Source organism: Lichenostomus cassidix, chromosome 4 (genome assembly GCF_008360975.1).
Source record: "Lichenostomus cassidix isolate B80296 chromosome 4, HeHo_3.0, whole genome shotgun sequence".
In the NCBI taxonomy this organism is placed as follows: domain Eukaryota; kingdom Metazoa; phylum Chordata; class Aves; order Passeriformes; family Meliphagidae; genus Lichenostomus; species Lichenostomus cassidix.
Genome location: NC_139484.1, coordinates 22,348,311 through 22,375,666, shown reverse-complemented (window position 1 = coordinate 22,375,666; position 27,356 = coordinate 22,348,311). Strand labels below are relative to the sequence as shown.

The following is a 27,356-nucleotide window of genomic DNA, read 5'->3' as shown; positions in this document are numbered from 1 at the left end:
GTAACTTGGCTTATAAATGAATCTAGCTTACATTTTTGCTGAAGAATATCTGCGACTTGTATTGAAATCTGAAGATGTTTTTTGCCTTTGCAGGGAGACATTGTATCATGTGCTGGCACTTACATCCACGTGTGGAGCATTAATGGCAGCCCTACTGCAAGTGTAAACACCTTCACTGGCCGAAGCCAGCAAATAATGTGCTGTTTTGTGTCGGAGATGAATGAGTGGGACACCCAGAACGTCATAGTAACGGGGCATTCGGACGGGGTTGTACGGGTAAGTACCAGGAATCACCACCTGGAAAATTAGGTTTGTGCCTTGGTAGTAGTAGTATTTAGAGAAGTGATGGCTGTTCAACAGAGTGTCCTGGCCAGGACCAAAAGCAGTCCTGTTGTACTTGGGTGTTTCACCTGAATAGCTCTTTCTCCTCTTTGATGCCCCCACTGGCTTGTGGTAACCAGCAATAGTCAGCAGAGCATATGTTTTCCTTTCTGCGCTGTTTTGGCCATCAGCTTTCATGCTTGGAGACTGTCGTTTTGGTTCACTATTTTTGTTTCACACACCTTGAGACAATTCATTTTGCTACCTACAAGGAAAAGAGAAGGTTACTTTCATCTCTGATAATTACAAGTCTAATCCAATTTTCAGTACTTTTGTGTGCTGTCCTGGATCTGCCTTAACCGGAGTCTGCAGGTCAGACAGCTGTGTGGAGTGAATTCAGGCAGGAACACAGATGTCTCCTTAGAGTTTCTAGTCCCCAAAACCAGGGTTTGGTATGGAGATGTGAGCTGCCTTGCATGTTACCAGTTCAAATACACAGTTCTACTTAGCCATTTGAACTCTACAAATAGCTCAGAAGAAAACCAAGAGTTCAGTAAGTGCCACTTTGCTTATCCCCTGTCCCTCCAGTTCTGGCGGATGGAGTTCTTGCAAGTGCCAGAAACACCAGCTCCAGAGCCTGTGGAAATGCTGGAAATGCAAGAGGACTGTCAGGAAGCACAAATAGGTATGTCTCCTGACAAGTATTTGATATTTCCCTGTTATATCTGAACTTTGCTAAAGGTAGGTGAAATCCTGTGCAGATTGGATGATGGATGGAGATTTTGTCTCTAAAGGCTGTAAGACATCCAGTGGGCACAATAGTCAGAGCATCTGAGTTCTTTGTTCACCACCTTACTTAAGGTAGTTTCTTATTGCTACAAGTAAGAAAAAATGTTGCCCATCATAGCTTTTTGTTCTGTGAAGATGAAACTTTTCTCTTGATTGCTTCTGCTGTTGGTACACCCCGCAAATTGTCCAAAAGCTAGATATTTTTTAGTATGAAGTGCAATTATAGCATAACAGCAGAATTCAAGTGATCTGGTGGAACAGTCTATACAAGACAAGCAGTGATATCATTTTCCCCTGTTGAAAGATCTTGGTCCACAGTTCATGATTGTTTCTTTTAGCCATCTCATTTTCCTTTTGCCCTCTTCATATTGATGATACGATCTGGATTTGAATCTGGATCCCATGATAATTACTCATTAGTAATTATTATATAAATACAGTTTTTGAGTTTTTTCAGTGTCTCTTGGAGTTCAGACATATAAATATCATCAGTAATTGCTTTTTGGTATTAAAAAGTCTGTTATTAATGAATCTGCATCATATTTTTCAGCATAGCTGACTGTCCTTATTTTGTGTCACTGAAAGGTTTTGCCAACTTGAGTGTTTTTGAAATTTTGGTTCCTTTTGTCTATCATAGTCTACCTCAGAGGGACTATTGTAGGAAATAGCTTCAGCTAAGGAGTGTTGTTCTCTGGCAACAGAAGGTAGTGTAAAAAAGTGCAGAAAATAAGAATGATGTGATTCCTGGCAGGAGCTGAATCTCTGAAAAGGCTCTGAGATGGCTGCATGCAGTGTTGGTACCTGTTGGGCTGTAGGCAGTGCAGCAGCAGAATGAGGAAAAGGTTCAGGCCATGACCAGCCTCACTAACATCACCTTGTCTCCTTTTGTGTGAATCCAGGGCACGAAGCCCACGAAGAGGACAGCAGTGACTCTGAGGCAGATGATCCATGCATAGGCCAGGACACCAAACTGCAGGAGAGCCAGAGCCAGCCAAGCAGCACCAGCCACAGGCCTCGGTCATCGTCAGCCAGAGCAGCAGCAGCGTGGTCAGCAGACAGTGGCTCCGATGACTCCAGGCGTTGGTCAGACCAGCTCAGCTTGGATGAGAAAGATGGATTTATCTTCGTGAATTATTCTGAGGGACAAGCAAAAATGCATCCCCATGCTCAGGTTAACCACCCACACCCCAGCTATGCTGAAGCACGGCACTACAGCAAGCTTAAACCAGGTAAAAGAAACTGGGGACAGCCCTCAGATTTGTTCCTAAGTGTCATATCATAGAAAAAGAGAAAAACTTGAATCGTAGGGGAGATTTTTTCCTTACTACAAAGTCACACATACAGGCGTGTTGGGGAAGGAGGGAACAAAAATGAGAAAGAGCAAATTAGCTTTATCCCCTCCCACTTCCCACTGCTTTCTAGGATACAGATGGGAGCGCCAGTTGGTGTTCAGAAGCAAACTAACTATGCACACGGCATTTGATCGCAAAGACAACGCACACCCGGCGGAAATCACTGCACTCGGCATCTCCAAGTGAGTAGCTCACCAGAGAGGGCTTCAAACGTTTTTGGATGTTGTCAGCATGAAGTGGTACTGTTGTTCATAACACAGTTTTATGGTGCTTCTGTTTGGGGCAGCTTTCTTCAAGGACTGAGATAAAAACACTACAATAAGTGGCATTATTTGGCTCCTTTATGTTACACAGAGTGTCACAGCTCTGTTTTCCAGTCAGAGCAGGGTAGTTGGGACATTAGTGACTATACCAGTACTTTAACATATGACATTCCCTGACCTGTAAAATCTGTCATTGATGCCTGTGCATTGCCATGCCAGAAGGCTTTGGTGCAAGAATGCTTTTGCTCTCCCTTGCAGGGATCACAGCAGGATCCTGATTGGGGACGGCCGGGGCAGAGTGTTCAGCTGGTCAGTGAGCGATCAGCCAGGCCGGTCTGCGGCTGACCACTGGGTGAAGGACGAGGGTGGCGACAGCTGCTCGGGCTGCACCGTGCGCTTCTCGCTCACCGAGAGGCGGCACCACTGCAGGAACTGTGGACAGCTCTTCTGCCAGAAGTAAGCAGCCAACAGCCTCTCTTGGGCTCTTTTCCATTCAGGATTTTAGGTGGGGTAAAGCTGTGGAATACCACAGAACTCTGGTGAAAGATTGAGGCTTCTTAAAGTGTGCAGGACACTTTAAGGATGCTGGTTTAGAGGCCACTAGCTGGCAGCCTCAGACAGGAAAATGTATGACATAGAGGATGTGTGTGAGCTCCTCTTATCCACAAACTGAAGTGCAAGTCTTCTCTCTGGTCCACTGGGTCAGAGATGGTATTTCTAATTTCTACACTGGTGACAACAGCTGTTTCTAAGATACCTGCCACACAGTCTTATTGTATTGACTCTATGGCAATCATTTGAGTTAAATTCTGCTTCTGGCACACTGCATTGCATCTCCATGTCAAGGTAAGTTAGGACAGTTTTCTGATGTTTGAAGTCATGATAATAATGCCCACAGCTCAATAGAAAATGGATAGAAACGGAGAGGACCTGTGTTCAGTGCTGTTCTTTTTTTTCTCCACAGGTGCAGCAGGTTTCAGTCAGAAATCAAACGGCTGAAGATTTCATCACCAGTCAGGGTGTGCCAGAACTGCTTCTACAACCTGCAGCATGAGCGGGGCTCAGAGGAGGGGCCCAGAAATTGATGGGCAAACCTCATCCAGCCCCACTGTCACTCCAGGAACCAGTGAGAGCATCGGAAGGGATTGGAATATTGTCTGTTTACACTTATATTTATACTGCGTTCTAAGCACTAAAAGTAAAAAAGGGATCATTACATTGGTTTGTGTTGACAGAAGGCAGGCAAGGCGAACAGCGAGATGAAGAGGAGAGCAAGGCCCAGGAAGACATGATTAATAACCACAAATCCAACAGAACTGGCAGCCCCTAAACCCATGCTGACGTGGCTGCTGAGAAAATCCTCACTTATCCTAAACACCCCTTCTTGTCTTGTTTTTGTAGAGTTAGTCATCTTAACTGGGGGGAGGGGAGGGCAAGGCTTTTTAGAAGATAGTTGTAAATCTGCCTTCTTCGCAAGCAACTGTGTATATTGTAAATAGGTATAACGGCCTTTTTATCTAAATATGAACTTAACTGCCTGTTACATGGGACTTCAGATTAACCACTGTACTTTGTGTGGCATCTTTATCTCATCTATCAATTTAAATACGAATGTTTAAAAAAAAAAAACAAAAAGAGAAAACTCGAAGGCATTATGTGTATTTCTGTTAAAAATCCAGTCTGTGCATGTTTGTTCTTTCAGTTGCCCACAGTATCTTAATTTAAGTGAGGCTATTCATAGAATTACGTGAATTTTTTCAAAAGAAAACATTTTTGAGAATAGGAACTTGGAGTTTTACTCTAGCTGTAAGATAACCAAGAACTAAATTGTACACTTGTGTTGCATTTTATACCAAACTATTTACCACCTCAGTGTTGTTCATATTTAATAAGGCCTCTTTTATACATATGTCAGAGCTGCAGTTTTGTTAATTACTTACTGTTCATTAGCAGCTGATTCATGCAGTGCAAGAACCAGCTTTTATCTTCTTTAGTCAATAGCAATTGGCTTTTGCATATAGGTACAGGATTAATTTCTTGTGCATAAAATGTAACCGCTGTTGTCCCGCAGCTTCCTCGCAAAAAAACTTTTGGAACAACAGGCATTGCTCTAAAGCAGGGTGATATTGGTCATGTCAGAAATGCTCCTCGGAGCTCTCTGTCTTTCAGCACATGCCATCAGCTTGAGGACAGCAGTAGATTTCCATTATGGTTTTTAAGTTTCAATATGAATTTAATTGCAGTATTTTTTTACTACTCTGTCATTTATTTTGCACTACATGTGGGATGAAGTAGAGACACTGATATCCACTGGGATTGGAGCACGTGCATTGGATAGGCCCATGGACTTAATTTCTGCATGAGGTCTTGCCAGTGGGTTTTTGTTTTGGTGAGGGGGGAGAGGGAGGGCAGCAAGCAGGCTGGTGGTCGGTTTGGTTTTGTTTTTTAACATATGTGTATATATTTTGTAAATGGGTGACAAACTGATCCTAGATCTAGGTATATTCACAATGGATTCTTTTAAATAGAGGTAAGGATATGACCCAGACCAACAGAAGACAGGTGGCTCTGATAGTACTTGAGTAAGTGTTGTCACAGGGATGAGATTATCCTTCACTTGGAATGACTTGGGCAGGCTTTGGCCCTGGAATGGCAAATCCTTCAAACCAGCATTGTCACTGGAATTGCACCATTGAAAATGCCAGGCCCTCTGTGTTGGTGTGAGCTCCTTCCAGAGGGTCCTTGGCACTGCGGGGGCACCCCTGTCTTCTCTTGATTTGAGCTTTTAGCCGTGAATAATTTGTTAATTCTGACCACTTACTATTTACCCTGGTATCACATGTTTATGCACTGAAGGTTAAATATGTATTTTGATACTTGTTTGTTTATTATGTATGTGCTGGTCTGTAAAATGAGATATATTCCTGTTTTGGTATGTATACTAGGTCCCCAAATGAACAGAAAGGCTTCTCTAGAGCCCTTGCACACTGTTGAGTAAATGCAGGTTTGTTGAGCTTAGCTGACCCAAATTTTGGATCCAAAGAGTGATGGTCAAGTAGCCACAATGACTACTGGCTACCCTGACAGATTTGACCCTAAAAACAGGAAGAGGTCCTCGGTAAGCATGTGCAGAGCACTGGAATTTCTGTGTTCAGCTGTTCTCTCTAACGTTGCCTTCACCCTTCCCAAAATGATGCAAAACCAGCATAGTTCAGAAGACAGGCTAGTGGCCTTAACGTTTTCTGTTTGAAGAAAAGGCTATTTTAACAACTCTTAAATGCCTTTGAGTCCACAGTTTTCCTCCCCTTGCCTCCAGATTTCCAAATAAACTCCAAATTTAAGGAAGCCTTCTTTTCTGTGGACTGGAACTTGTACAGCCACATGATTGAGCCCTAATAAAAGCAAGGCTGTGCCAACAGCAGCGATGTGATTGCCACTGAAGCAGGGACACAGTCCTGCTGCGGGGTCACGAGGACAGGGGGCTGTCAGCCACAGAGACACGTTATACGGGTGTTGTTCCACGCCTGCGGTGTTTGGCAGCGCACTAAAGAAATCCTTACTCTTTACAAATTCTGCAGTGTGCAGGCTAGGCCCAGTTTACATTTTGCAAGCAAACCACCACAGCCCTCTGACTTAATTCTGTTCCCATAAAACCACATTTTTGCTTGTTGGAGGCAGAGGGGGACAAACACACCTGCTCGTATTTCCTGTGGCAGCTGGTGCTGTGGGCAACTGTGGTGTTCAAGTGGGAGTGGGGTTTTTTTTCCATTTCGTTCGAGCTTCTAATGCAAATACTTGCTTTGTTTTCCATGTAAAAATCTGTTGAGCAAAAATATACTCATGTACACTAACATTAGTAGACTGTATCCTCTGCAAGTACCTCACATGTCTTCTCCTGCCTTGTTCTTTGTAGTAAACTTATCCATGTACTCCTAACATTCGTATGTAGTGTGCAACTGTAACGTCATGCTTTTGAGAGGGAGTTGGCTGCCTCCAGCCAGCATTCATCAGTTCGATAGCAGAACACTTTAGATAAGTTATTTTGCACTTTCTTATGTATAAAATTGGTAGAAACTTATATTTGCTTTGTATCATTTAAAGACTCCTTTTGTTTCGGTAAATGAACTGTGTATAAAATACTTATGCAGTTAAAACTGTTTTTAGAAAGTATTTTTAATTTCAGCAAGTTTGGTTACTTGTTGCATGACTATTAACACAGCTGACTTTTTGTGTCAGTGCAATGTATATTTTTTTTGTCCTGTTATTAACTTGTAAGCCCTAGTTAAATGGCCATTTATTTGTACAGCATCAGGAGTAAATTGAAGATAACTGGCTAAGACTGGAGTGTGGAATTTTGTACTATATTGCAGAATCCAATATCTGTTTTTTGGTGGTTACGTAAAAGGCCTGACGATTTACTATCTAGTGTGCAATCTGTGATATCTGAATGTTCATTGTATATTTGTCTCCAATGCAAAAAGGTAGAGTAACACAGTTACAACAATACATGATTAAATGCAATAGTTCAGGTACTGAAGTATTTTTTTTTCATTTCAAATAAATACCTGCTATTTACCACCAAAAAGCTGTTTTGCATTTGTTGGAAAGACACAACATTTGCAGCTAAATAAACGTTTTTAACTCGGGAGTGGTAACTCATGAGTAGCATTTTTCTGTGTCATCATGAGGAGTAAATTTCTATTACTTGTTATAATTTTGCTTTCTGAATGTGAGTGTGGCCATCCATGATGGTGCAGCATGAAATCACGTGTCTTAGTTTGTTCTTTTTTGCTTTATATTGTAGAGTGAATTCAGCAGAATCTGACTGTGTAGAAGATTAGGCTGTGTCAGTATAGAGAAAGCAGACAGAAAAGAATTATTTAAATCACGCTGGATAAAGACAGTGGAAAATGAGTAAGTTACAGCAGGTATTTCCATGGCCTTCCTGAGCTATGTCTTGGTTATATAGGACCCATAATGTTCACTTTTGATAGGTACAAGTATTTCTCACTTGGGCATTTCCACATTTTAAATCTTTCCACACACTGAAAAAAACCACTTTTTCTTTAACAGTTTTGGGGGAGTTGCTGTGCTTCCAGCGTGGCTGCAGACACTTGCCAGCTGCAGCTTGGGTGTCCTTCTGCTGCCAGGGAGCAGGTCCTGGATGAGCCTCACCAAAGCATTCTGACCCAGGTAACCATGCCAACTCCAGGCTGTGGGGTCTGGCATTGCCTCCCACTCATTTTGGGGAGAGATTTCCTACTAACAGTAGCTCCAGGCTGCTCTGTGCAGCTGGGTCATTTAGTATATGCAGTATTTCAGGCTCATTTTCCCTGACCCATTTCCCAGGCATGGTGGAGATTGGAGGTGCCAATGTCAAGCATTGGGAAGTGGTGGAGCCCACAGTCCTGATGGATTGGGAAAGTGCAGTCCCACCCCTGCCCCATGGCACACAGGCTTCTGTGGTGACATTAAGTCCAGGGACTCATTTACACTGGAGCTCCTGTTGCAGATCAGGTGTTGGGAGAGTTGGTTTGGCTCTTTTTTGTCCAGACAAAAGGGTGACTAATTAGGAAATCCATAGTATTTGGGAGATTTCTGCACTAAAAGCTGAGTCTGGAAGAAGAAAAAAAGGTGGAATTCATGGCAGTTCTAATGTCAGTGTTGGAACTGTAAAATCCCAACAGCCATCAGCTGGGCCAGCAGCCAGTTTTGGAGAGAAACAAGACACTTGTTGAGTGACAAGGCAGCTCCTTGCAAGTGCTCCAGCCTTTAACTCTGGCTCCACCACAGCTCCTGCCAGGCAGAAGCACCACCCAGGGCCAGGCATTTGATTTAGCAGGTAAAACCAAATCTCTGGCCAATTTGCCGTGACCAAATTGTCTTTCATGACAGGTGCAATAAATGACAGTTGAGAAGGGTGAGGTTGAGCTGCTTTCCAGGCTCAGTGTTCTGTGCTGTAAAACGTGCATGTGTGTTTTTAAGGAATTACTGGCAGTGGGATGTGTCTGTCTCCATGTCAGGACAGATTTGATTCACTAGTCAGCGTTCTGTGCCACACTGTGTAGAGAGGAGGGTGAGGTAAGCAAGCACAGAAACAGGACTGATGTGCTGGGAACCAAATCCTGCCCTGTTTTCCTGAGGGAGTTGGGTGGCATAGCAAGGGATGAGTGACCGGGCCCCAAAACAGGGCAGTGTGTAAGAAATGGGAACAAAACGTGAACGTGGCACTGATGAACCTAAATGCAATCCTGCCTGCCCAAAAGGGCACCACAGCTGCTGGTGCAGGAGCTGGGCAGGAACAGACACCCTCTGGGCAGGAGTGTTCCCACTGTAAATACTAAGGAGGGGAGATGTGTAGCAAGGCTCTTGCCCAACAGCTGTGATGAAAACTCGGTGCCATCAGCTACAACCCCTGTGCAGGTAAGCTGTAGGGGGTGGTGCTGACACAAGCTCTGGGAAGAGCTTCCAGCCATTCCCACAGGGCAGCTTCTCCTTTGGAAGGAGAAGTCCACAGTACTTCCCTTCTCAAAACTTGGCTGCCCAGACCATCTTGAAGCTGGGCAGGGAACCATGGTGGTGGTGCTTGTGTTCAGCTACTCCTCTCCTGCAGAGGTGCAGAGCAGCAGCTCATAGGGATCCTTGTTACAGGACAAGGGCTCCAGCTGCAGTGGGACCTGGGAGCCATTTCCCAGCTTCTGTGAAAGGGCAAAGCTGTCCAGCAGGTTTCCCAACACACTGCCCAAGCTCTTGGAATTCACCCATCTGAGCAGGGATTACAATACCACCATGGGATATGTGCGTTTATCCCGTTTATTTATGTGATTGAGCTGATCAGCTCCAAACTGAGCTGGGGTGTAGATAGGCAACAAAGGATAACAAAAAAGGATTCTGTTCCTTAAAAGAAGTGCTGGGGCTCAGCTATAGGAAACTGCTAAGACCTTGCTGAAGTCAAGGCTGCTGCTTTCAAGGGAGACAGAGTAAAGTAGGTTTGAGCCCAGCTGTGAAAAGCTGTATTATCTAAAAATACCAGTGATCTCAGGGTTACTGCTGCAGATGAATTAAAACCCTTGGCTCTTATTTTTTCCTTAAATTTTCTTTAAGTGTAACAGAACAGCCTTGAATTCATGGCAGAAGCAAAAACATATTTCCTGTGGAGGCCAAATTTGTTTCTTTGCACTGTGTCTATCACAGGATGACATTGCTCACCATGACAGCCACCCAGGCAGACAGAAATAGCAAGTAAGAACGTGTCACCCTGGTGCAGCAAAGCCCAGAGACAGGAGGTACTTTGCACTGGTTATCACTGGGAGAATGTCTCTGTAGGCAAAGCCTTGGTTATCAGTAGCTTTTTATGGCAACAGGACAGTTGTGACACAGCTTGAGAAGCTGAAACTTTCCTGTTAGCTGGCAATGCGGTGGAAGAAGAGAAATCCATTTGTAGTGACACAGTTCCTAGAAGCCAATTCTTTATTGAAAGGTCTTGTAAGCATTCCAGTACAGACTTAGCTGCTCTACTGTAGCTTTGAGTGATGAAGATGAAAAAACATTTTTAAAGCAAAAAAAAAAAAAGGCAAGGGGGACACATCTCTTAAATGTCATAGTAGATGAAATTCAGACACTGATTATACCGAAGATAAACATCGAACCACAGGAATTACACACAGCCCTAAGGCAAAGTATGTAACAAATGGATACAATTGCACTTCAGTCTGTAAGAAAGTTATGACAGGCACCACTGCCCAAGCACTCCAAATCCTGGGTCAAGAGGGTACCTGATGGGTATCTCTGCATTCAGAACAGCAGATTTGGAGCCAAGGAATACCTGGAGTCTTGCTGTACTGCACATTCGGCTTCTTGGGTGAGTGAGCAATGACCTGGCAGTGCCCAACTGAAGGTGTTTAAGAAAAATAATTATCAAACCTGTTTCACTGGTAGCTGTTGTTTCATGCTTCTCCCTTAGCTAAAATTCCCAAAGCCTAACCACAGCACATCCACCTGCTGAGACTGAAAATGTGGCTCATGGAACACTGATCCTGTGGAACTTGGCAGAAATCCTGTGGTGAGTCTAAGCTCCTCTCAATTTCCAAATATGTAAAAAGCAGTGATATTGCTGATTTCTCCCCACACCCCCATTCTCAGCTGCTCCTGGATTTTTCTCCAGCCCTGAGCATTTCAGCCCAAAGGGACTGATTGTAATGCAGCCCCTGTGTTAAATGAATTACTGAATCTCTCCCCATTTCAGTCTCCTGCACAGTGTTCATCATCCAGAGAGACGAGCTCTCCTACATCCAGGCTGCAAATGACTTTTTTTGTGAGTCTCCTCTACAAAGCATGAAACACCTACCCCTTTCCAGGTGGTGGAGAGACTTAAGTTTGAAATCCATCTGCAGTCTCAACACCTCTCCTAGTAAATCCTCCAGCAACATGACGCCCCCCATGCCTTCCACACCCTTACACTAAAAGTGAGTACTTAGCTGGACAGCATTGTTTGCCTTTCTGCACCCCCAGCCCACCCTCCTGCAGTGCCTGTACAGTGAGAGATTCCACTGATCCAGGGGGGGTGTACAGGCAAGAAAACATTCTTACCAAATCAAATGGATTTCAAAATCCAACCCCTAAAAGGTAGGAAAAAAATGAACATTTTTTAGTTTGCTCAGCAGGTCACCCTTAATGTTTGATTCAGTCAGTAATAAACAAAAAATATTCTTTTTATTGAAACCTCAGATGCATGGGAAAGACAGTGAGCTAGAGAGCAAACATTCCATTTTGTTGCATTCGAAGTGTGAGATCCTTCACTGTCCTGGAATAATAAACTTCTCAGACAGGCAGCTGCTGCTGTTAGGACAATTTGCTCTTTGTCCTCAAGCTGAAGGAGCTCTGCTGTGAGGAGGATTTTGCCAGTCCCTGAGGGGTACAGTGGAACTGGTTGCTCACAGAGCTGCTGCAGGCAGCAGGAGGCTTAGTGACCAGATAGAAAACCTAGAAGTGTGTATTGGGTCTGGCTGAGATGGAGCTCATTTTTCCACAACATCCTCACAGTGCTGGGCTATACATTGGCATCTGAAAAGGGGATGATAACACCCTTTATTAACTACCTTTATGTGGACCAGATTTTGGGGTTTTTTGCATTTTATTTTCTGCCCCCATCCACATCCTGCTGAGGAAGGGAGTGATAGAGCAGCTTGGTGGCCATCCGATGTCCAGTCAAAGTCCACCTTCCAGAGTCTTTTTTGGCACCCAAAATGGGGCACGAGACAAGGGCAGCTTTGCACCCAGTGTGTTATTGTTACAGCACTGGCAGCCTCCTGTGCAAGTCAGGGAATTTGCTGGCTGCACTGCTTATGCCTTTATAGGGCTGAAGTTGGGAATGTGTTAATACAAACAGTGGCTCTGGGCTTTGTCCTGGCATGGATGGCCTTGCTGGACTGTGGGAGCTGTCTTGTCTCCACAAGAGGATGGGGGAATACGTTCTCTCCCCACTCTGGATTGATGTGGATGATGGTGCAGATTCCAGAGGTCCTTGTTCAGGTTTACATGAGCTGTTAATGCTACTGATTAACATTGTTGGCACTTAATGGAATTGGTGGAATCCAATGTCATCATGGCATAAGAGAAGTTTTTTGGGTGAGGCAATACTGAAATGTGCCCTGAGGCAGGGGTTTCCTGGCTGGCAGGGTGTGGGGAAGGATTTGGGCAGGTTCCTAGGGCAGGTATCACCTGCCAGAGCCTGGGACTGTACACCTGAACAGGCAACAGCCCTGGCAAACTGAAGTGTCTCCTGATAGAGGGGTGCCTTGCCTTAGCCCAGTGAAAACCAGCAGCTTTGTCCCTGTCCTGGGGCCTGGCCTGTGCCTATCGAGCCACAGCTCAGTGCTCTGAGAGGGCTGCGCTTGAGGCAGAACTCAAACAATAGCAGCAACTGCAGTAATTGCCCCAGGAGTGAAAAAGAAACTGGGCAAGGAAAACAAAGCATTCATATCATTGATTAGTCAGGAAGGAGGAAGGAGAGGAAAGGTTTGATCAAGCTGTCAGTTCTTCAGTAAATAAAGTGGAGGAAGGAGAGTGAATTCAGACAGGATGTGGAAACTGCCCTGTCCCTGACCTCCTCAGTGCTTTGAGACATGGGAAGATTACAGCTGCCAGCCAGGTGAGGGGATTGCTGCGTGGCTGATCTAGGGCTGATCCCAGCAGCTGGGATCCCTTGCTAGGAGCTGGGGAATTGAGAGAGCAATTGGAAAAGAGGCAGCACTTTGCAGTCTCTAGAGAAGGCTCAAGTGTGAGGATGGTCTAGTGAACTCCTCTGGAAAGTGGAATCCTGCAGATAAACGCATCCAGTAGCTGAGAATTAGTGGTGCTGGAAGCCATCTACAGTGATCCAGATGAGGTTTCCAAAGATCCAGAGGATGTCCTGTGCACACAGGCTGAGTGGAGAACAGTGATTTGAACTGCTCCAGCATCATACTCCAACAGCTTGGCAGCAATGTGTTGCTGGGTATGGATATACCAGCTGTGGGGGGAGTGTCTCTTCTCAGGTCCAAAACTTTGCAGCAAATCTCTACCTCTTCATCCCTATGGGTCAGCACTTTGCCTACCAGGGGTGCCCTAGGAAATCAGTCCCAGTCAGGGGGGAAGGGAGCCTCAGGCACATGGAGCACTCTGGTTTTTCCTGCATGCCCAGGGGGAGCACGAGAGGCAGTGGTGAGCTGGAAGCTCATCCACAGGAACTGAGGGAACAGAGCTGCTAAGAAGGGGCCACCCAACAGAAAGGACTGGAGGTGAGATGATGCCTGGGAGTCCTTCCCTGCCTGGGAGAACTTCCCAATCCAAATGTTTCTGTGATTGTACAAAAGCAGTAATAACAACCACCAATACGCCTTAATCTAATGAGCCTCTGTTTGATAGAATTCTGTCTTATCCCCTCCTTGGTAAAATTTCAAAGAAGTTATGGATGGATCTTTCCCCTGAGAAGATAACCACTTTGTTAGGAGAAATAAAAGCCACCATGAGCAACCATCCTGACCTCAGGTGAACACCAAACCCAATCCTGGGGAAAATCTAAGGAGAGAGAAGGAATTACAATTGCAAACCAGTGGTGTGCTCAGTGCCAAGGCCAGGGCAGCAGCATCCAGTACAACAGAGATTTACACACCCCTCTGCAGTTCCAACCCAGTATATACATTATGCACACCATGTAGCTCACCAAGTGATGGGACAAAACCAGTGCACTTGAAACACCAAGTACTTAATGCTGTCAGTAAAACACAGTGCTCTGCTGGGTGCTGATAGGCCTTCCACTAGAGGCAAGGAAAAAGACACATGGAATGACTGCCTAAGGGATAACCCTGGACTAAAGGGAAAGGGATAGAAGTAATGAAGATAGGTATTTCACACTAGCAAATGCGAACCAGGCCAGGCACCTCAGATTTTTTTTCCTTTTTTTTTTTTTTTTTGCAAGGTGATTTAGTATCAGGCAACTTCTCTTTCATTTTGTTTTGTTTTTACAATTGTGCTGTTGGAAGCATCCATAGAAGGAAAAAACTGTGGCAAGCCTGAGAAAAGACCCGTTCTTCTCTGCCCATATTTCACTGCCACAGGAGCTGACACCTGATGTGGAATGGAGGAAGGAGGAGGTCTGAACGAGGCACGCTGGGACAGATCTTCACCTATGCCAACATGTCACCTGCAGTCTGTGTCACAGCAGTGATATGAGCTGGATCAGAGCTCTGGTCCTCCCATGCCTCACTGCACACAGACTCCCCCAAAAAAAGGAAGTGGAAACACTTCCTTTAAGTATAAAACTTCTTTCTGGTGTCTGAATATCTGACACCTACTAGAAATAATACCCGAAACTTATAAAAATTACCTTACATTATTATAATGCTCTCTCCTTTCTCTAGCTTGCTTGGAGCATTTTACATCTCCTTGTGTACCATGAAGAGGCACGAGAGATCATAACTAACTCAGACACCTTCAGCAGAGGGCAGGAAAATCCTCATGTATGTATGAAGAAATAAACTGTCTTACACATCAGATCTGGAAGAGTAAACTCTTTGAAATTAGCTAGCTTTCTTTATTTACAAAAAAAAAAAAAAAAAAAAAAAAATTCAAGTTGATTAGAGTCTCTGAATATCAAAACTGTGCGTCTTTTTCCCTCCTCTGTGCTCCTGTCAGGCACTGACACAGCAAAGAGAAGACAGTGCAAGGGGCTGCTGCATGGTCCACAGAGACTGTTCAGGCTTTGGACCCAATGGAGAAAGGTTCCCATCTGTCCAACAGCACGTGGCTTCAGCCTGGTCTGTCTCCTTGGAGCAAGAGGATCATGGATGGTGGCGGTGAGGGCATAAAGCCCTGCAAAGCAGCACTGTCTCAGGAAGTTGTACAGCTTCACCAAATGCCACTGGCATCAGAACCTAAACATTCTGAAACTTCTCCTTTATTTTTCACCCACTTCTCCTGGAGCACAGGGGAGTTTTGGGTGGCTGCAGCAGAGGAAGACAACAAACCCTCTTTTTGTCTTCCTAAGAACATTGTGCGTTTGTTCCCATGTGTTTTATCGTACAAGGAAGCCAGCATGTGGCTCAGGGACTCACAGCTGCCAGGCAACCGAGGGTCCTGGGGAATACAAGTAGGTATGAAACGACTGTGTAACCCCTCCAGCCTCAGGTGAAAGCCCAGAACCTCATCTATGTGAACAAAGTGATGTGCGGAGCTGCTGGGGCTACAGACCCAGGGACTGCCCCGATGCCGCCTGGAATAACGCGGGCAGCAAGACACGGTCAGCCGCAAGCAACAGCGGGCGTTACGCACCAAGGGAGCAGTGGCACCTTCTAACACTGGGAACAGAAGAGATGGACAGGACACTGAGTCAGCCTAGAACAGATGGAGGTGTTCTCCTGTAGCACGCTGCGGCCAGGTGATGGCAGGAAATGGATCGCTGTGGCATTGTCGTCATGCCCACCTCCCGCTGGAAGCGAAACCGCGGCTGAAGGAGAAGGTGACCTCCCCGTTCTTGTACTTGCCCCAAGCTCCAAACGGCACTATGACAACTGTGCTGTTGTCTTCAGAGCCAAACTGCGCTGCCTGAGGGAAGAAACAAAGTGTCAGCATCAGCCTCCGGCTTGGAAATGGAAACAAGTGTCTGGCTTCACCTGGGACAGCATGCCCTGAGGGCAGAGACTTCCTTGCCCCTTCCCAGCCCTGATGCTCCATTCCAGTATGCCCCAGAGCTTTCCATAGGATATGCCACCGTCCAGATCCATGGTCAGAAACTGGCCATTTCCATCTGTGCTGATGACATATTCAGCACAGGAATAAGTTCAGTGGACTAAGCAAGTTAATTGATCTGATCCCTGGCAAGGATGTGGCGACACAGGGTAAGGACAATGCTAGCCAGCAGGACTGGTTCAATTCACTTGAATGTGTGGTATTGTGTAAATTTTGAAAAAATTGTTTTTTTAAGCCAACCCAACCCAGCAAGGAACTTTTGGTGCCCAGAGAAGCGCTGGCATTACCTGCTCGGTGACCACGTGGGCAGCCTCAGCAGGGTCGTGGCACTGGCTGATGAAGTCGCAGATCTCCTGGCTGTTCACTATGAAGTTGATCCCATCTGTGGTCAGGACCAGGAAGCTGTCATCTGCGTGGTGCAGCTGCAACAAAGGCACACAGGATGCACCACTCTGGGTGAGTGCTGTAAGGCAAGTAAACTGCCTCTGTTTTCATACTACTGCAAAGCACTTCCTTTTTTTTCTGGGGCTGCTGCATGCTCTCCTGCAAAATTTTTCCTGAAACTGAGGATTTCTAGGAAGACATGACAGCACTGCTGTCATCTCCCTAAACCCTTAGTGGATGGCATTTATTGGGACCAAAACAATATAAGTTCTTGGGGCCCTGGGAGGTGCACTGGGGAAAAGTAACAAACAGAATGTGAACTGACAGCAGAGCTTCCTGCCAAAGTGGAGGCTGAATACCTCCTGGGTATTTCATTTGTTTTCTGGATGACTGCAGAGCTATGGTAGTATACATGCAGCTATCCTTTCCTCCTCCCCTTCTTCCTCTCAACTGTGCAAACTTCTACATATTCTACTTTTTTGATGGCAGCCCATCTATATCCCACCCAGTTCTCAGTGATGGTTTTATACCAGCAATAACCTCAAAATTATTCATTTGACCACAAGACCCAAACAGGCTAACACCTATAATGCATATAATGTGTCATCTTTCTTCCCTCATAATATATTTCACTCTGAGAAGTGGGATTTAGAAGTTGATCTGGTTGAATTTAGTACTAGATTCTTTTCTGTCCTGTTAGTGTTAATCTTAAACAACTTAATTAGAGTTGCTCTCTGGTCACTTCATAAAAAACATGTGGCCATCCAGCTTCACCTGGGCTCGTGTGATGTGGGTACCACCACCGCATGAAGTACCTATGAAGCCCCTTAATCCGAGTGTTGCTGTCCCTGGCAACCAGCCCTTCTTTTACCTGAAGCCTTTTTGTTTCTGGCTGGGCTATCACACCACTGCTTTTAAGATCCAAGTCTCCTATGCTCCGTGTCATTGCAAGTCTACCATTCACATGAGGTTGTCCCACACTGTTCCAGGAAACAAAGCCACCACACTTCTTAATCCTGTCCAGAGGCACAAAAGAAAAAGCAAATGAGTTACTCCTTCACACCATTACCCCCATCTCTATCCCCTATTTCTGTCACTAGCTACAATGGAGGATGAAGTACGGAAATCCTAAGCTGGGAGGCTGAGGGTTGGCTTTAGCTCCCTGAAGGGCTCCACGGAAGGAATGTGTCTTGGTGGGCTGAGTCATGACCTGGAATCATAACTCATTTCTTCTGCTCTTGGTTCTAACTTGGCAATCTTGGACAAGTGTAAACTATGAGGTCATGGCTCTGTTCTGGATGTTAGTGATGCTGATCTTATTGCTGAGGCAGTTTATGCTCATGGAGGGCTTTCCACATCCCTGGCCCTCTAAATGGGCCCCAGTGCATTAACTGGATCTGTGCCACTTACTGCCAGCTCAGAGTGACCTCTGGGCTCTATATCCAACTCTGCTTTCTTCCTGGCCCAACCCAGCAGCAGAACACAAGCCCATCCTGACTGAGGCCATGCCCTGGGAAGCCACATCATCAGCCAGCAGGTACCTTTCCTTCTCTTCCTTTCTTTCTGGAGTATGGTCAGTGGTGAGTTTCATGGCCTTTCCCTTTCGGCACAGCAGAGCACGACTGTCTCCCACACTCGCCACAACCAGCTCAATTCCATCCCGGAGCAGAGCCACTGTTGCAGTGGTCCCAGAGCTCAGCAGAGTTGCTATAAACGTCATCAAAGAGAGAGGTTTTAGCACTGTCTCAAAGCATGGAGCCATTTATAGCAGCAACAGTTTCAATTGGTAAAATGAAGACAACTTGTGCTCTACATCACCAGCAAGTAACTGCTTTTAAGTTTAAACTAATCTACACATAAAAAATTAAAAAAAAAAATAGAGCAAACATGCATGCATGTAGGACTGGGGGAAGAGATGGGAGGTGGGAAGGATTAAGTGTTTCTGTGCAACAACATGGCTCCATGCAAACAGGGCAAGTGGGATAAAAGCAGTACAAGGTTTAGTGGCTTCCTTTCAGTTTGTAGCAAAGAGTTTTTCAGTCCCACGAGCTCACCTTGAGTTACAGGGTTATTGTCCTTATCCCTGGGCACAGTGACTGCACAGCTAGGTCACCATAAAGGTAATGGCTCTTACTTTCTGTTGCGTGGTGAAGCAGGCAATTATACAGTAATCTATAATTATAGTACTTGTAATTCCATATATCAAAGGGAAAGAGTAGATCAGTCTGTGTCATCCTCCTATTGCTGTCAGAGCTGTTACACTGCCCCTCTGTTCCCCCAGAGAAAAAGGATTCAGCCAACAGGCTTCCTGGTTTTTCCCAGGAAGGAACGCTGCTGCCTCCACACCATGTCAACTTGCTGGAGGTCCCAGCATGAAGCTGAAGCTGGATTTTGGGATTCAGCCTTGCCCTGTGCCTGCAAACTGATGCAGGTGGCAGTGGCTGGCTGGGCAGCCTGCCCAGGGCACTGCTGGGGTCACCTGGCAGGGGTGTACTGAGAGTGCCCCGAGGGCAAAACAGAGCCCGGTCCTGCCCTCGTTCTCCTGCAGGGCAAGGGAGTGAGCTGAGCTGGCTGACTGCACCCAGGGACCTGCCTGGATTCACTCATGCAAGTAGATTTAAGGGCTTCTCATTTCAATTTTTATAATGGTCTGGAGAAACAAAAAGAAATGCTTAAAAAAGAGACATGCAAGTGCCTATTTCAGGAAAAAGATCTGTAGTATCATCTGCAGTGAAGAAAATGCCAAAAGAACTGCCCAGCTTTCCTTGTTTTCTTTGCTTTTTGAAAGGGCATGTCCCATTTTAGTTTTTATCTTCTCTTCCTGCAAACTGTGCAGAGGTAACCCAACGAGAAATGCCTGGAAAGCTCCTGCTGACTTGAGCTATTACACTAAAATGTCTGGACAGGACCAGCTACTGCCTGGAACACATTTGCATTCACAGCCAATGCAAATCCCCTTGAAAGGACCTCTGTAGGTCACCTGCATTCTGGGCTTTTCCAGTCACTCCAGTTTTTCAAAGCAAGCCAATTTGAGATGAGTTTTGGGCTTACTTAGGAATGTGAATCCAGTTATATTCCTGTTTTCATGTCACTGACCGTTAAGCATCTTTGCACCACTGCATCTGCAGAGATCAGCTACAACTGCATGTGCTCCTATCTCTGGCCCTGCAGCCCTGACCCCGGGGATGTGGGATGGACCTGAAACAGGACTGTGCATTTGATCCCAAGGAATGCCAGCCAGCCCCAAATCTGACCAGCTGCCAACAGACAGCAAGGGAAATGCAAGAGCTCTGGGGTCTTGACAGCCTCAACCCTGTGAGGTCTCAGCACCCTGTAAGTCAAACAGGGCTGGGAGTAAACTGAAATCACAAATCCCTGGGAGATGCATTGAGCCTTGTTGTGCAGTGAAAGCAGAGAGTCAATGAATCAAAAAAACCAAACACAAACCCTGACAAACCAGTGTTAACTAAGCTGGTGTTATTCTTTAAAACAGGTATTATTACTGCAGCGAGGACTGGCTTTAGCTGAATGCTGAACCAGCAGGTCAGGGGTGACCATCAGCCGTGGTGACCAAGGTCACAGCTCAGGCTGCATCAGGGCTATGCAGGCTGGGACACTGGGAACTGGATGTGGCAGCTTCTGACTGTCCAGGTAGGCATGATATCCTGTTTCCCATTTGAAGCAAGGAATAGCCCAGTGCAGCCTCACTTTGAGGCACGTTATGAAAGTAAGATACTAAAAAGTACCAATGCAATTAGAAATTTTAGTAGAACCAGTAAAATACCTGTTTTAGCAACAGTTAAAACAAGTGAAATAGAGAACCTACATAAAACTACTCTTTTACTTTACAGAAAACACATTTTATTTAGACATTAAAGATTAATGCAGAACTGCTGTTACTTTCCCATTTCATTCTGTGGTTTTGAAACTAAGCTGAGAAATATATGAAAAGTTAAATCCATAATCTTTAATTCACAGAAAACTGGAAACATGTGGAGATTTAAGTGAATCTTCATCTTTCGAGTGCAAATTCCCAAAGAAAAGAGTTGCTCTCACATAATAAAGGCCTGGTACTAAAGAACAAGATATTGTCCAGAATTGTGGTGATGGACACAGTGACTTGAACTTTATATGTTTATTACTTAATATTATTCCTAGAAAAAAAACACATGCTGCTCACAATCTCTTGCTTGGACCCAGTTCATGATCTGGGCAGGGATGCAAGAACATGGATGAAGCCAGATGTAGCATTATGTGATTTCTAGCAGAGCTCAAAACCACAGGAATGATGATGGAATAACATTTCTAATGCTTTACTACAACTGCTGCTAGTTTATTTAATAACACAAAATATGCTGCATCAGCACATGTATTGGTTTTAACAATTAAAGAGTTTATTTTGTTTTCCTAACAATATCACTATAAAACTAAGATCTTTCAATAGGTTCTTAACACTCACTGGACAACTTCTACTGCAAGTCATCTCAACTAATGTGACAAAGAGGATGTGGGAACCTTCCAGTAGTCCAGGCTAGGAACCGCCGGACTCCTTCACCTGGGACAAAATTAAGCAGATCTCTCTTTCCACTGAAGCCCAGCTTAAAGTGTCCAGGGCCTCCAGTTCTAGAGCTGCTGACCAGGTACAGTGTCTGCCACAAATAACACGCACACAGAGGCAAATAGGAAATTCACCCAGGGACTTTGTTCAAACAAAATACACCTGCAACACTGGAGATGAAAGGATAAGGGCTGCAGAACAGGGGATTTGGTCAGTTACTGTCAGATTTGCCTGCTCTGTCTTGTGCAGGTCACTTAGGAAGCATCTGCATCTTTGACCTCAGTAAATCAGCCTTGGTATTTCTGGGGAATTGCCACTGTTCTCAAATTCTTGCTAAAACTGTGTGACAAACCCAGTTTTAATTTCAGCCCAAATAAAATTTAAATTTTGTTTCCCCTATGGAGATAAGTAACCAACCAACAAATCAAACAAAGAATTTTATCAGTGCTGGAGGGTCAGCTGTCATAACTGGCAAGAGTGGTTACTCCGAGGAACACTGTTCCTTCAATGTAATTTTTATACCTATAACACCAAATGGGGAGTTCAAACCAGTGCCAGCTGAAATGGGACCATCTTAAAGGCACTGAATAGAAGAATATGAGTTGTTCTGACCCATGGAAAAATATGCAAAATAAACATCCCTTTAATATTGTAATTAGTATCCTCTAAATTGATTAGGTAATAATCAGGGCCCTTGGATAAAAAGGCTGCCTTTACAATGTTGATAGATTTATGAAATTTTCAAATACAATTTCTGCAGCTTTCCCTTTTCCTCAGTGTTGCAGGTTAACATATTTAAAGAAATAAATTTTTTTGGAATGGTAACTTAAAAAAAACCAACAGAACAAACATTACTCTTAATATTTAATTATTTTAAATAACTTGTGCTGTTTGCTCAGCATAGTAAGATTCAAGAGTAAGATTTCTTTCTAACATGGCTAGACCAGTGAATACCTGGCTATGTTTTAATAAGATGGCTATTCCAGAAGTGAGTGGCCAATGTGATTAAAGTTGGATACACTGAACGTCGAGGTAGATGGACAAACTCCCTGTTGTTTTCTCTGAATAATTGCTCACAGTGAGCAGAAGCAGTAACAATACCTGGTAGGACTCCAGTAAGCCAGGAAAGGGTTTGTCTTACCTTTCTCCAGGGAAATGCTCAAATTTCCTCAAGCATAGAATTTAATTTCTTATTTCTGTCCTTGCTGAGCAAAGCTATTCAGCCTTTACATTTCAGTTTTTATGGCTGGTAAAAAATAGCAGAAAATTCTGCCCATCTCTGGCAGCTGTCCCATGGATAATGACATTTGTTGGACCTCAGCTTCCTTTACTATGCTCTATACCTAAATTTAGCAGTGATTTGAAAGTGACTGGCTATATTTATATGCATGGAAGGGAATGAAAATGCATTTTTGAAGAGCTATCAAACACCAAGCGTCAGGGCTCAGACACAGCTCTAAGATGTTAATGATTACACAGGATTTAGGCAAAGGGGAGATTATCCCACACCTGCCTACAGCAACTTTCTCATGCTTTTGTGTGAAACAAGAGGTAGAGGTCACTGTCACAGGGGTTACTGGATCAGTCTCCAGTAGGCCAGTACAGCCTGCCAATAGCACAGTGAACTGCATGCCAGACACAGCAGCAGTACCTGGAACACATCCATATTACCATTTCTTTGTTACTGAAAGCTCAGGAACTATCACGCTGTGTATTTTCCATCTGTAATTTAAAATATTGTATTACTGTCAAGTGACCTACAAAGGGCCACACCCTTGAAGACATAGCTGGGGTCTCCAGCAAGGCACATCTTTAGTCCTGCTAAATTTGTGCCTTATGTAAGGTTTCTGCCTGTTAAATAGTACTATAAACAATGCCTCAAACACACCATTGTGGCTACAGGGATTTGTCCCAGGGTTTAGTTTCCTTCAAACACCCAAGCTTTTAAAGCTGGTTGTGTGGTAGTAAAGACCTGGATATCCTGAATATGCACTGTTTCTTCTGGCAGACATGGTGAAAGGAGTGAGCCCTGGAAGGGTCATCTCCTGCAACAAGTCAAAGCTATCATATTCCACTTCATCAGCTATGGCCAGGTTTCAAAAGGAGGTCAGTCTTGGGGAGCATCCAGTGTAACCCAGACAGAGCATGTTACACAATCAACCACCATCTTCAATATACTCTAGCAACTGTCTTGACTGTCACATCCAGAATAGCCACATTTAATCAGAAATTTTGCTGGCAAACTGAATCACTTTGGAAGCAGGCTTCTATCAATGACATATCCAAGCACTGAAATTTTATGTAACTTTCAAAACATCAGCAACAACAAAAATATCCACACAAAGCAATCAACATAATATTGAGTTATTTTAACAACAGATATGCAAGAAGTTTAATCTGTTCAGAAACCCAAACTTGACTTTGCACCCTGTTACTCCATTCTTTTCCTTAGAGCTTGATTTTCAGCCAAGGCTCTTAGAGATCCCCCAGGATCCTGCAAGAGCTTACAGGTGCTCAGCCTACCTGAGAAACACTAAGTGCCTGCCAGAGCGTGGCCTCTGTGGATTTCTGACAACCCTTTTACCCTCTGTTTTGCTTTTTTAATGAAGGGGGCTTGTGCAGTATCCTGGTAACCATTGCATAAGTTTTCTGGCATTCAGCAGCACCAGTTAGTTAAATGGTAAGAAAAAAATCCTATAAGCAGTTCTAAAATGCTCTGCTTGCTGCACAATTAGTCTTTCAAATATTGTTGTGATGCAATCCTGTAAGTCTCACGTACGAAATGTTGTGATTGGAAACTGTTTTCAGAATAACAGAATAATATCTCCAGTGCAGTTCTGAATCCTTCTCCTCAAGGAGCTGCTCTGACACAGAATAGAGGTCACTTACAATGAGCCAAACCAAGAGCTCTCCTACTCACAAAGGGGCAGGGAGTGGGACAATTAGATCTGAAAATGAAAGATTCTGATCCAGGGAAGCACACAAACTAGTGTGCTAGCAAACGAGTATTCAAATGCAATCTTGGATTTGGACTTGTAAGAAAATGTACTTGCAAAGAGGCTCTGGGATAAAAAGCACATCTGCTCTGCTGATGTGTCTCTTATGAGCTCAGCTAAAACTCAACCCATAGGTCAAAAGTGACTCTGGTGGTTTTTAACACATGAAATACAATGGGAAAAAGAATTTTATAGATTTAATCCTTCTTTTTTAAGGGCTGCATCTCAGGACTTAAGACTTTTTTCCTGATCCCTGGTGCAGGCTAAAGGAAGAGGCAGTGCTGCAACAGTCAGGCTACCTGTCCTGCATTTGAGTCTACCTAGATTCATGTAGCAGTTAAAGTGCAGAAAGTCACTCCATTACGTGATCATTTACTGCTTAAGAAAAGCAGCTTGAGAATACAGTAACACTTCAGTCCCTACAGGGCTTCTTGGTTTCCAGGCTTTCTTGGAGAGAAGACTTTTACAGTTTCTGTTCTTCTGGAACAACCTCAGTCATTTTGCCAGCACCTGCACCAGCACTGGGACAGGTTTTTTATTGAGTTGTTTGTGGGGTTTGTGTATTGGGGTTTCGTGCTGGGGTTTTTTTCGGTTTGTTTAGGTTTTTTCGGGTTTTTTTTTAAGACTGGCTAAACTGACTCTCAGAATTGTATCTCATGGCTGAAAAAGCTCCTGTGACAGAACTGGAACAGGCACTTCTATCTCCCTTCCTATGTTACTCTCTACAAGCTCCAGCTGCTGCAACTGGAACTTCAGAAGTACTTCATCTCTAGACACATATACAAGAACTCCATTAACAGCCAGGATTAACTGGGAGTCTAAAAGAGCTGGTGCCAGGTTTACTACAGCCTTACTACTGCCAAACTTGTTTTCCTCTTCACTGCTTTTTTCCCTTTCCCACTCAGCTACTCCTGTGATTCTGTTTGTGCAGAAGCAGTATCAATTGTATTAATTTTGGCTTACGTTGCTCCTCAGGTGCAGCAGCCAAGTTAGAAAGGGGAACTTTGACACGGTTGCTTTTAAACCACGGGAATAGCAGCTTTAAAACAAACAAACAAACATATAAAAACACCAATCCCTTCCTCCAAAAAAAAAAAAAGTGAAACAAAAATACCCCCTTACACATTTCTTACCAGTAAAATTATAGTCCTTGCAAATCTGTTACTGTTTGCTACCTTGACAAACACTATGTTTGGCAGAATCACATTAAGAGAAATCTATTGATGACTATGCTAATTCAGTTTCATAACTTCACCAGTAAATCTCACTGAGAATTTCAGTAGTTTATTTCATTTTTAGGAGGTAAAGCATAATTGTTTCATTTGCAGTAAGTAACCAGAGCAAAATCCTGTGCTAAGTAAAATTGTTTTCAAGCACTTTTCTGGACATTTTACTGCAAAACTACTGAGAAAATAAGACAAACTTTATTCTCCACACCTATATAGCAGAATATTTTTTTTACCTACCATCAGGAGAGAGATTTGCATGCCTTTCATATGCTTTGTTTATTTCTAGAAAAGCTTTGCTCAAAACGTTTTCCAAGTTCTCCTCCTCAGCAAGAAATTCCCTGGAAACAAACAAGCAAACAAAAAGTTAAACTTCTTTCCAAGAAATATACATCCTGATCAATCTGTTTCAAAGTCTTATCTCCTCCCTGCACTCACTGAATTATGCTGGACTTGAATGAAAGGATAATGTGATTTTACTAACTACTTGCACTGAAAGCATAATCCTGTAATTTTGCAAGTATCCAAATTCCTTTTCCAGCATCCAATGATGTGATACATACAGAAGAGTGTAAGCAAACCACAGGTCGGCAGTCACAGAGACCCTGTGTGACAACAGTCAGTCCACACTCTCCCTGTGTTCCAAGACCTTTCAGGACAGGGGCACAATCGTATTTCCCTCTCCTGTCTTTGTGGGCTTGCCCAGTGGGGCAGGCACCACACAGAATAAGTAATTCATAGCATGTCTATTTCATCCAGTGTTCCTGCTGCCCCATAAGGAGAGGTGGCTACAAAACCCGGGAGGATTAGCTACAATGTACAACCCACTGATTCCCTAAGGAAGCAATCTCTGCTGTAATTTATTTGACACACATTCCCTCGGTGAGCACTTACTTAATATATTTTTCCATGTACTTATCACAGAAGTCGGCTGCTGCCGCCCCGCCGTGCCCATCGTACACGGCGAAGTACAGGACATCCTCCGTCAGCTGCGCGTAACTGAACCGATCCTCGTTTTCCTTACGCTTCCCGATGTGGCTGGCGCAGCCCACGTTGCTCAGGCTCACTTTTGGGATCGGCTTGCCATACTTTATGCTGGGCGGGAGGAGAATGGGCTCATCGATGCGATTGTCCCAGATGCCGAAGGTGTCCCATGTGGTCGGCTTCCCGCTGCCCTCAGGGTCGAAGCGGGAGGCGCGGCGCTCGCAGGTGGAGATGGAGCAGGCGGCTGCGGGGCGCTTCTCGTCTTGCAGGAGGCGGGATGTGAGCACGGCTCTCCTTCTTACTTGGAACCCTCCATTCCGTACCAAATGAATTAAAGTGGCTGTGGACATCACTTGTCTTCGCAGAGATTCGTAGGAAAAAAAGACCGGGAACGAAAGATGCAGAGCTGCTGGAATGTCTTGGAGAACAAAGGGAAAACAGGTCAGGAAACAAGAAGCACGGAAAAGGGAATTTTCAGTTGCATCATTCAGGAAACAATGTCACCCTGAGAGCCCGCTAATCATGCGGAGCACAGCACTCCCTGGAAGTGACTGCAGAGGGATCTGCGTGACTCACTGGGAAACTATTCCCCACCCAGCAGCAGCCCACATCTAACCCCAGCCCTGCACACAGAGCAAGGCAAGGCACTTCTGCTGGCCCCCTGCATAATGACATCCCGAGTTTTCAAAGGTAGAAGAGGCTGTGATGGAGCAAATGAGAGTGATGATACTGCTAAAATGTGAATACATGAAAATATGAGATTGTGAAAGTGAGCTTACCACGCATGCTCTTCAAACACTGCTAAGGTATCTGCACTGTGACTCCCAGGGGAAAAGGGAGGAGAAATATATTTCCTAGGATTTTAAATTTTTTTATCTGCATGTGATATTTGGTTCTGTCACACCAATGGAGGTCTTGAACAATACTTTTTAACACAGCGCTTGAAGCTAATTGTGATTTTTTTTTTTTTGTGCTAAGAATGACCATGAAGAGTATCCATGGACATCCACAACTACACACACAAACTTGCCCCTCAAAAAAACTAATGCAGCTATTTGCTGGTTTTTCTGGCCTGAAGTTCTCTGCCACCTAACCCTGAAATGGGCTAACATAGGCAGGCAAGATCTTCTGCTGGTTTCTCAGATCTCTTTTCCAGTCCAGATAAATTCAAACATACCACTTGGCTCAGCACAGACAAAAGTTCACTAATGATGACTCATCTAGGATGCCGACAGATGAAAAAAAATTGGCTTATT

The 27,356-nt window shown here is 44.5% G+C and overlaps 2 protein-coding genes across 11 annotated transcripts in view; one reads left to right on the top strand and one right to left on the bottom strand.

The window, feature by feature from the left end:
- WDFY3 (WD repeat and FYVE domain containing 3) overlaps positions 1-7,380 on the top strand; it is a 152,190-nt gene extending 144,810 nt beyond the window's left edge. For all 10 annotated transcript variants that reach the window (XM_085058239.1, XM_085058240.1, XM_085058245.1 and 7 more), the window contains 6 exons: positions 94-276; positions 910-1,006; positions 2,010-2,339; positions 2,533-2,644; positions 2,984-3,181; positions 3,690-7,380. In XM_085058239.1, coding sequence (XP_084914365.1) covers positions 94-276; positions 910-1,006; positions 2,010-2,339; positions 2,533-2,644; positions 2,984-3,181; positions 3,690-3,810 — 1,041 coding nt within the window. In that variant the 3' untranslated portion in view covers positions 3,811-7,380. The remainder of the gene's footprint in view (positions 1-93; positions 277-909; positions 1,007-2,009; positions 2,340-2,532; positions 2,645-2,983; positions 3,182-3,689) is intronic.
- A 2,797-nt stretch (positions 7,381-10,177) lies between these two features.
- Positions 10,178-27,356, bottom strand: part of PPM1K (protein phosphatase, Mg2+/Mn2+ dependent 1K) — an 18,046-nt gene continuing 867 nt past the window's right edge. The window contains exons 2-7 of the mRNA XM_085058237.1: positions 26,011-26,518; positions 25,357-25,457; positions 17,878-18,043; positions 17,208-17,352; positions 16,240-16,374; positions 10,178-15,808 (exon numbers count right to left, since the gene is read on the bottom strand). Coding sequence (XP_084914363.1) covers positions 15,677-15,808; positions 16,240-16,374; positions 17,208-17,352; positions 17,878-18,043; positions 25,357-25,457; positions 26,011-26,518 — 1,187 coding nt within the window. The 3' untranslated portion in view covers positions 10,178-15,676. The remainder of the gene's footprint in view (positions 15,809-16,239; positions 16,375-17,207; positions 17,353-17,877; positions 18,044-25,356; positions 25,458-26,010; positions 26,519-27,356) is intronic.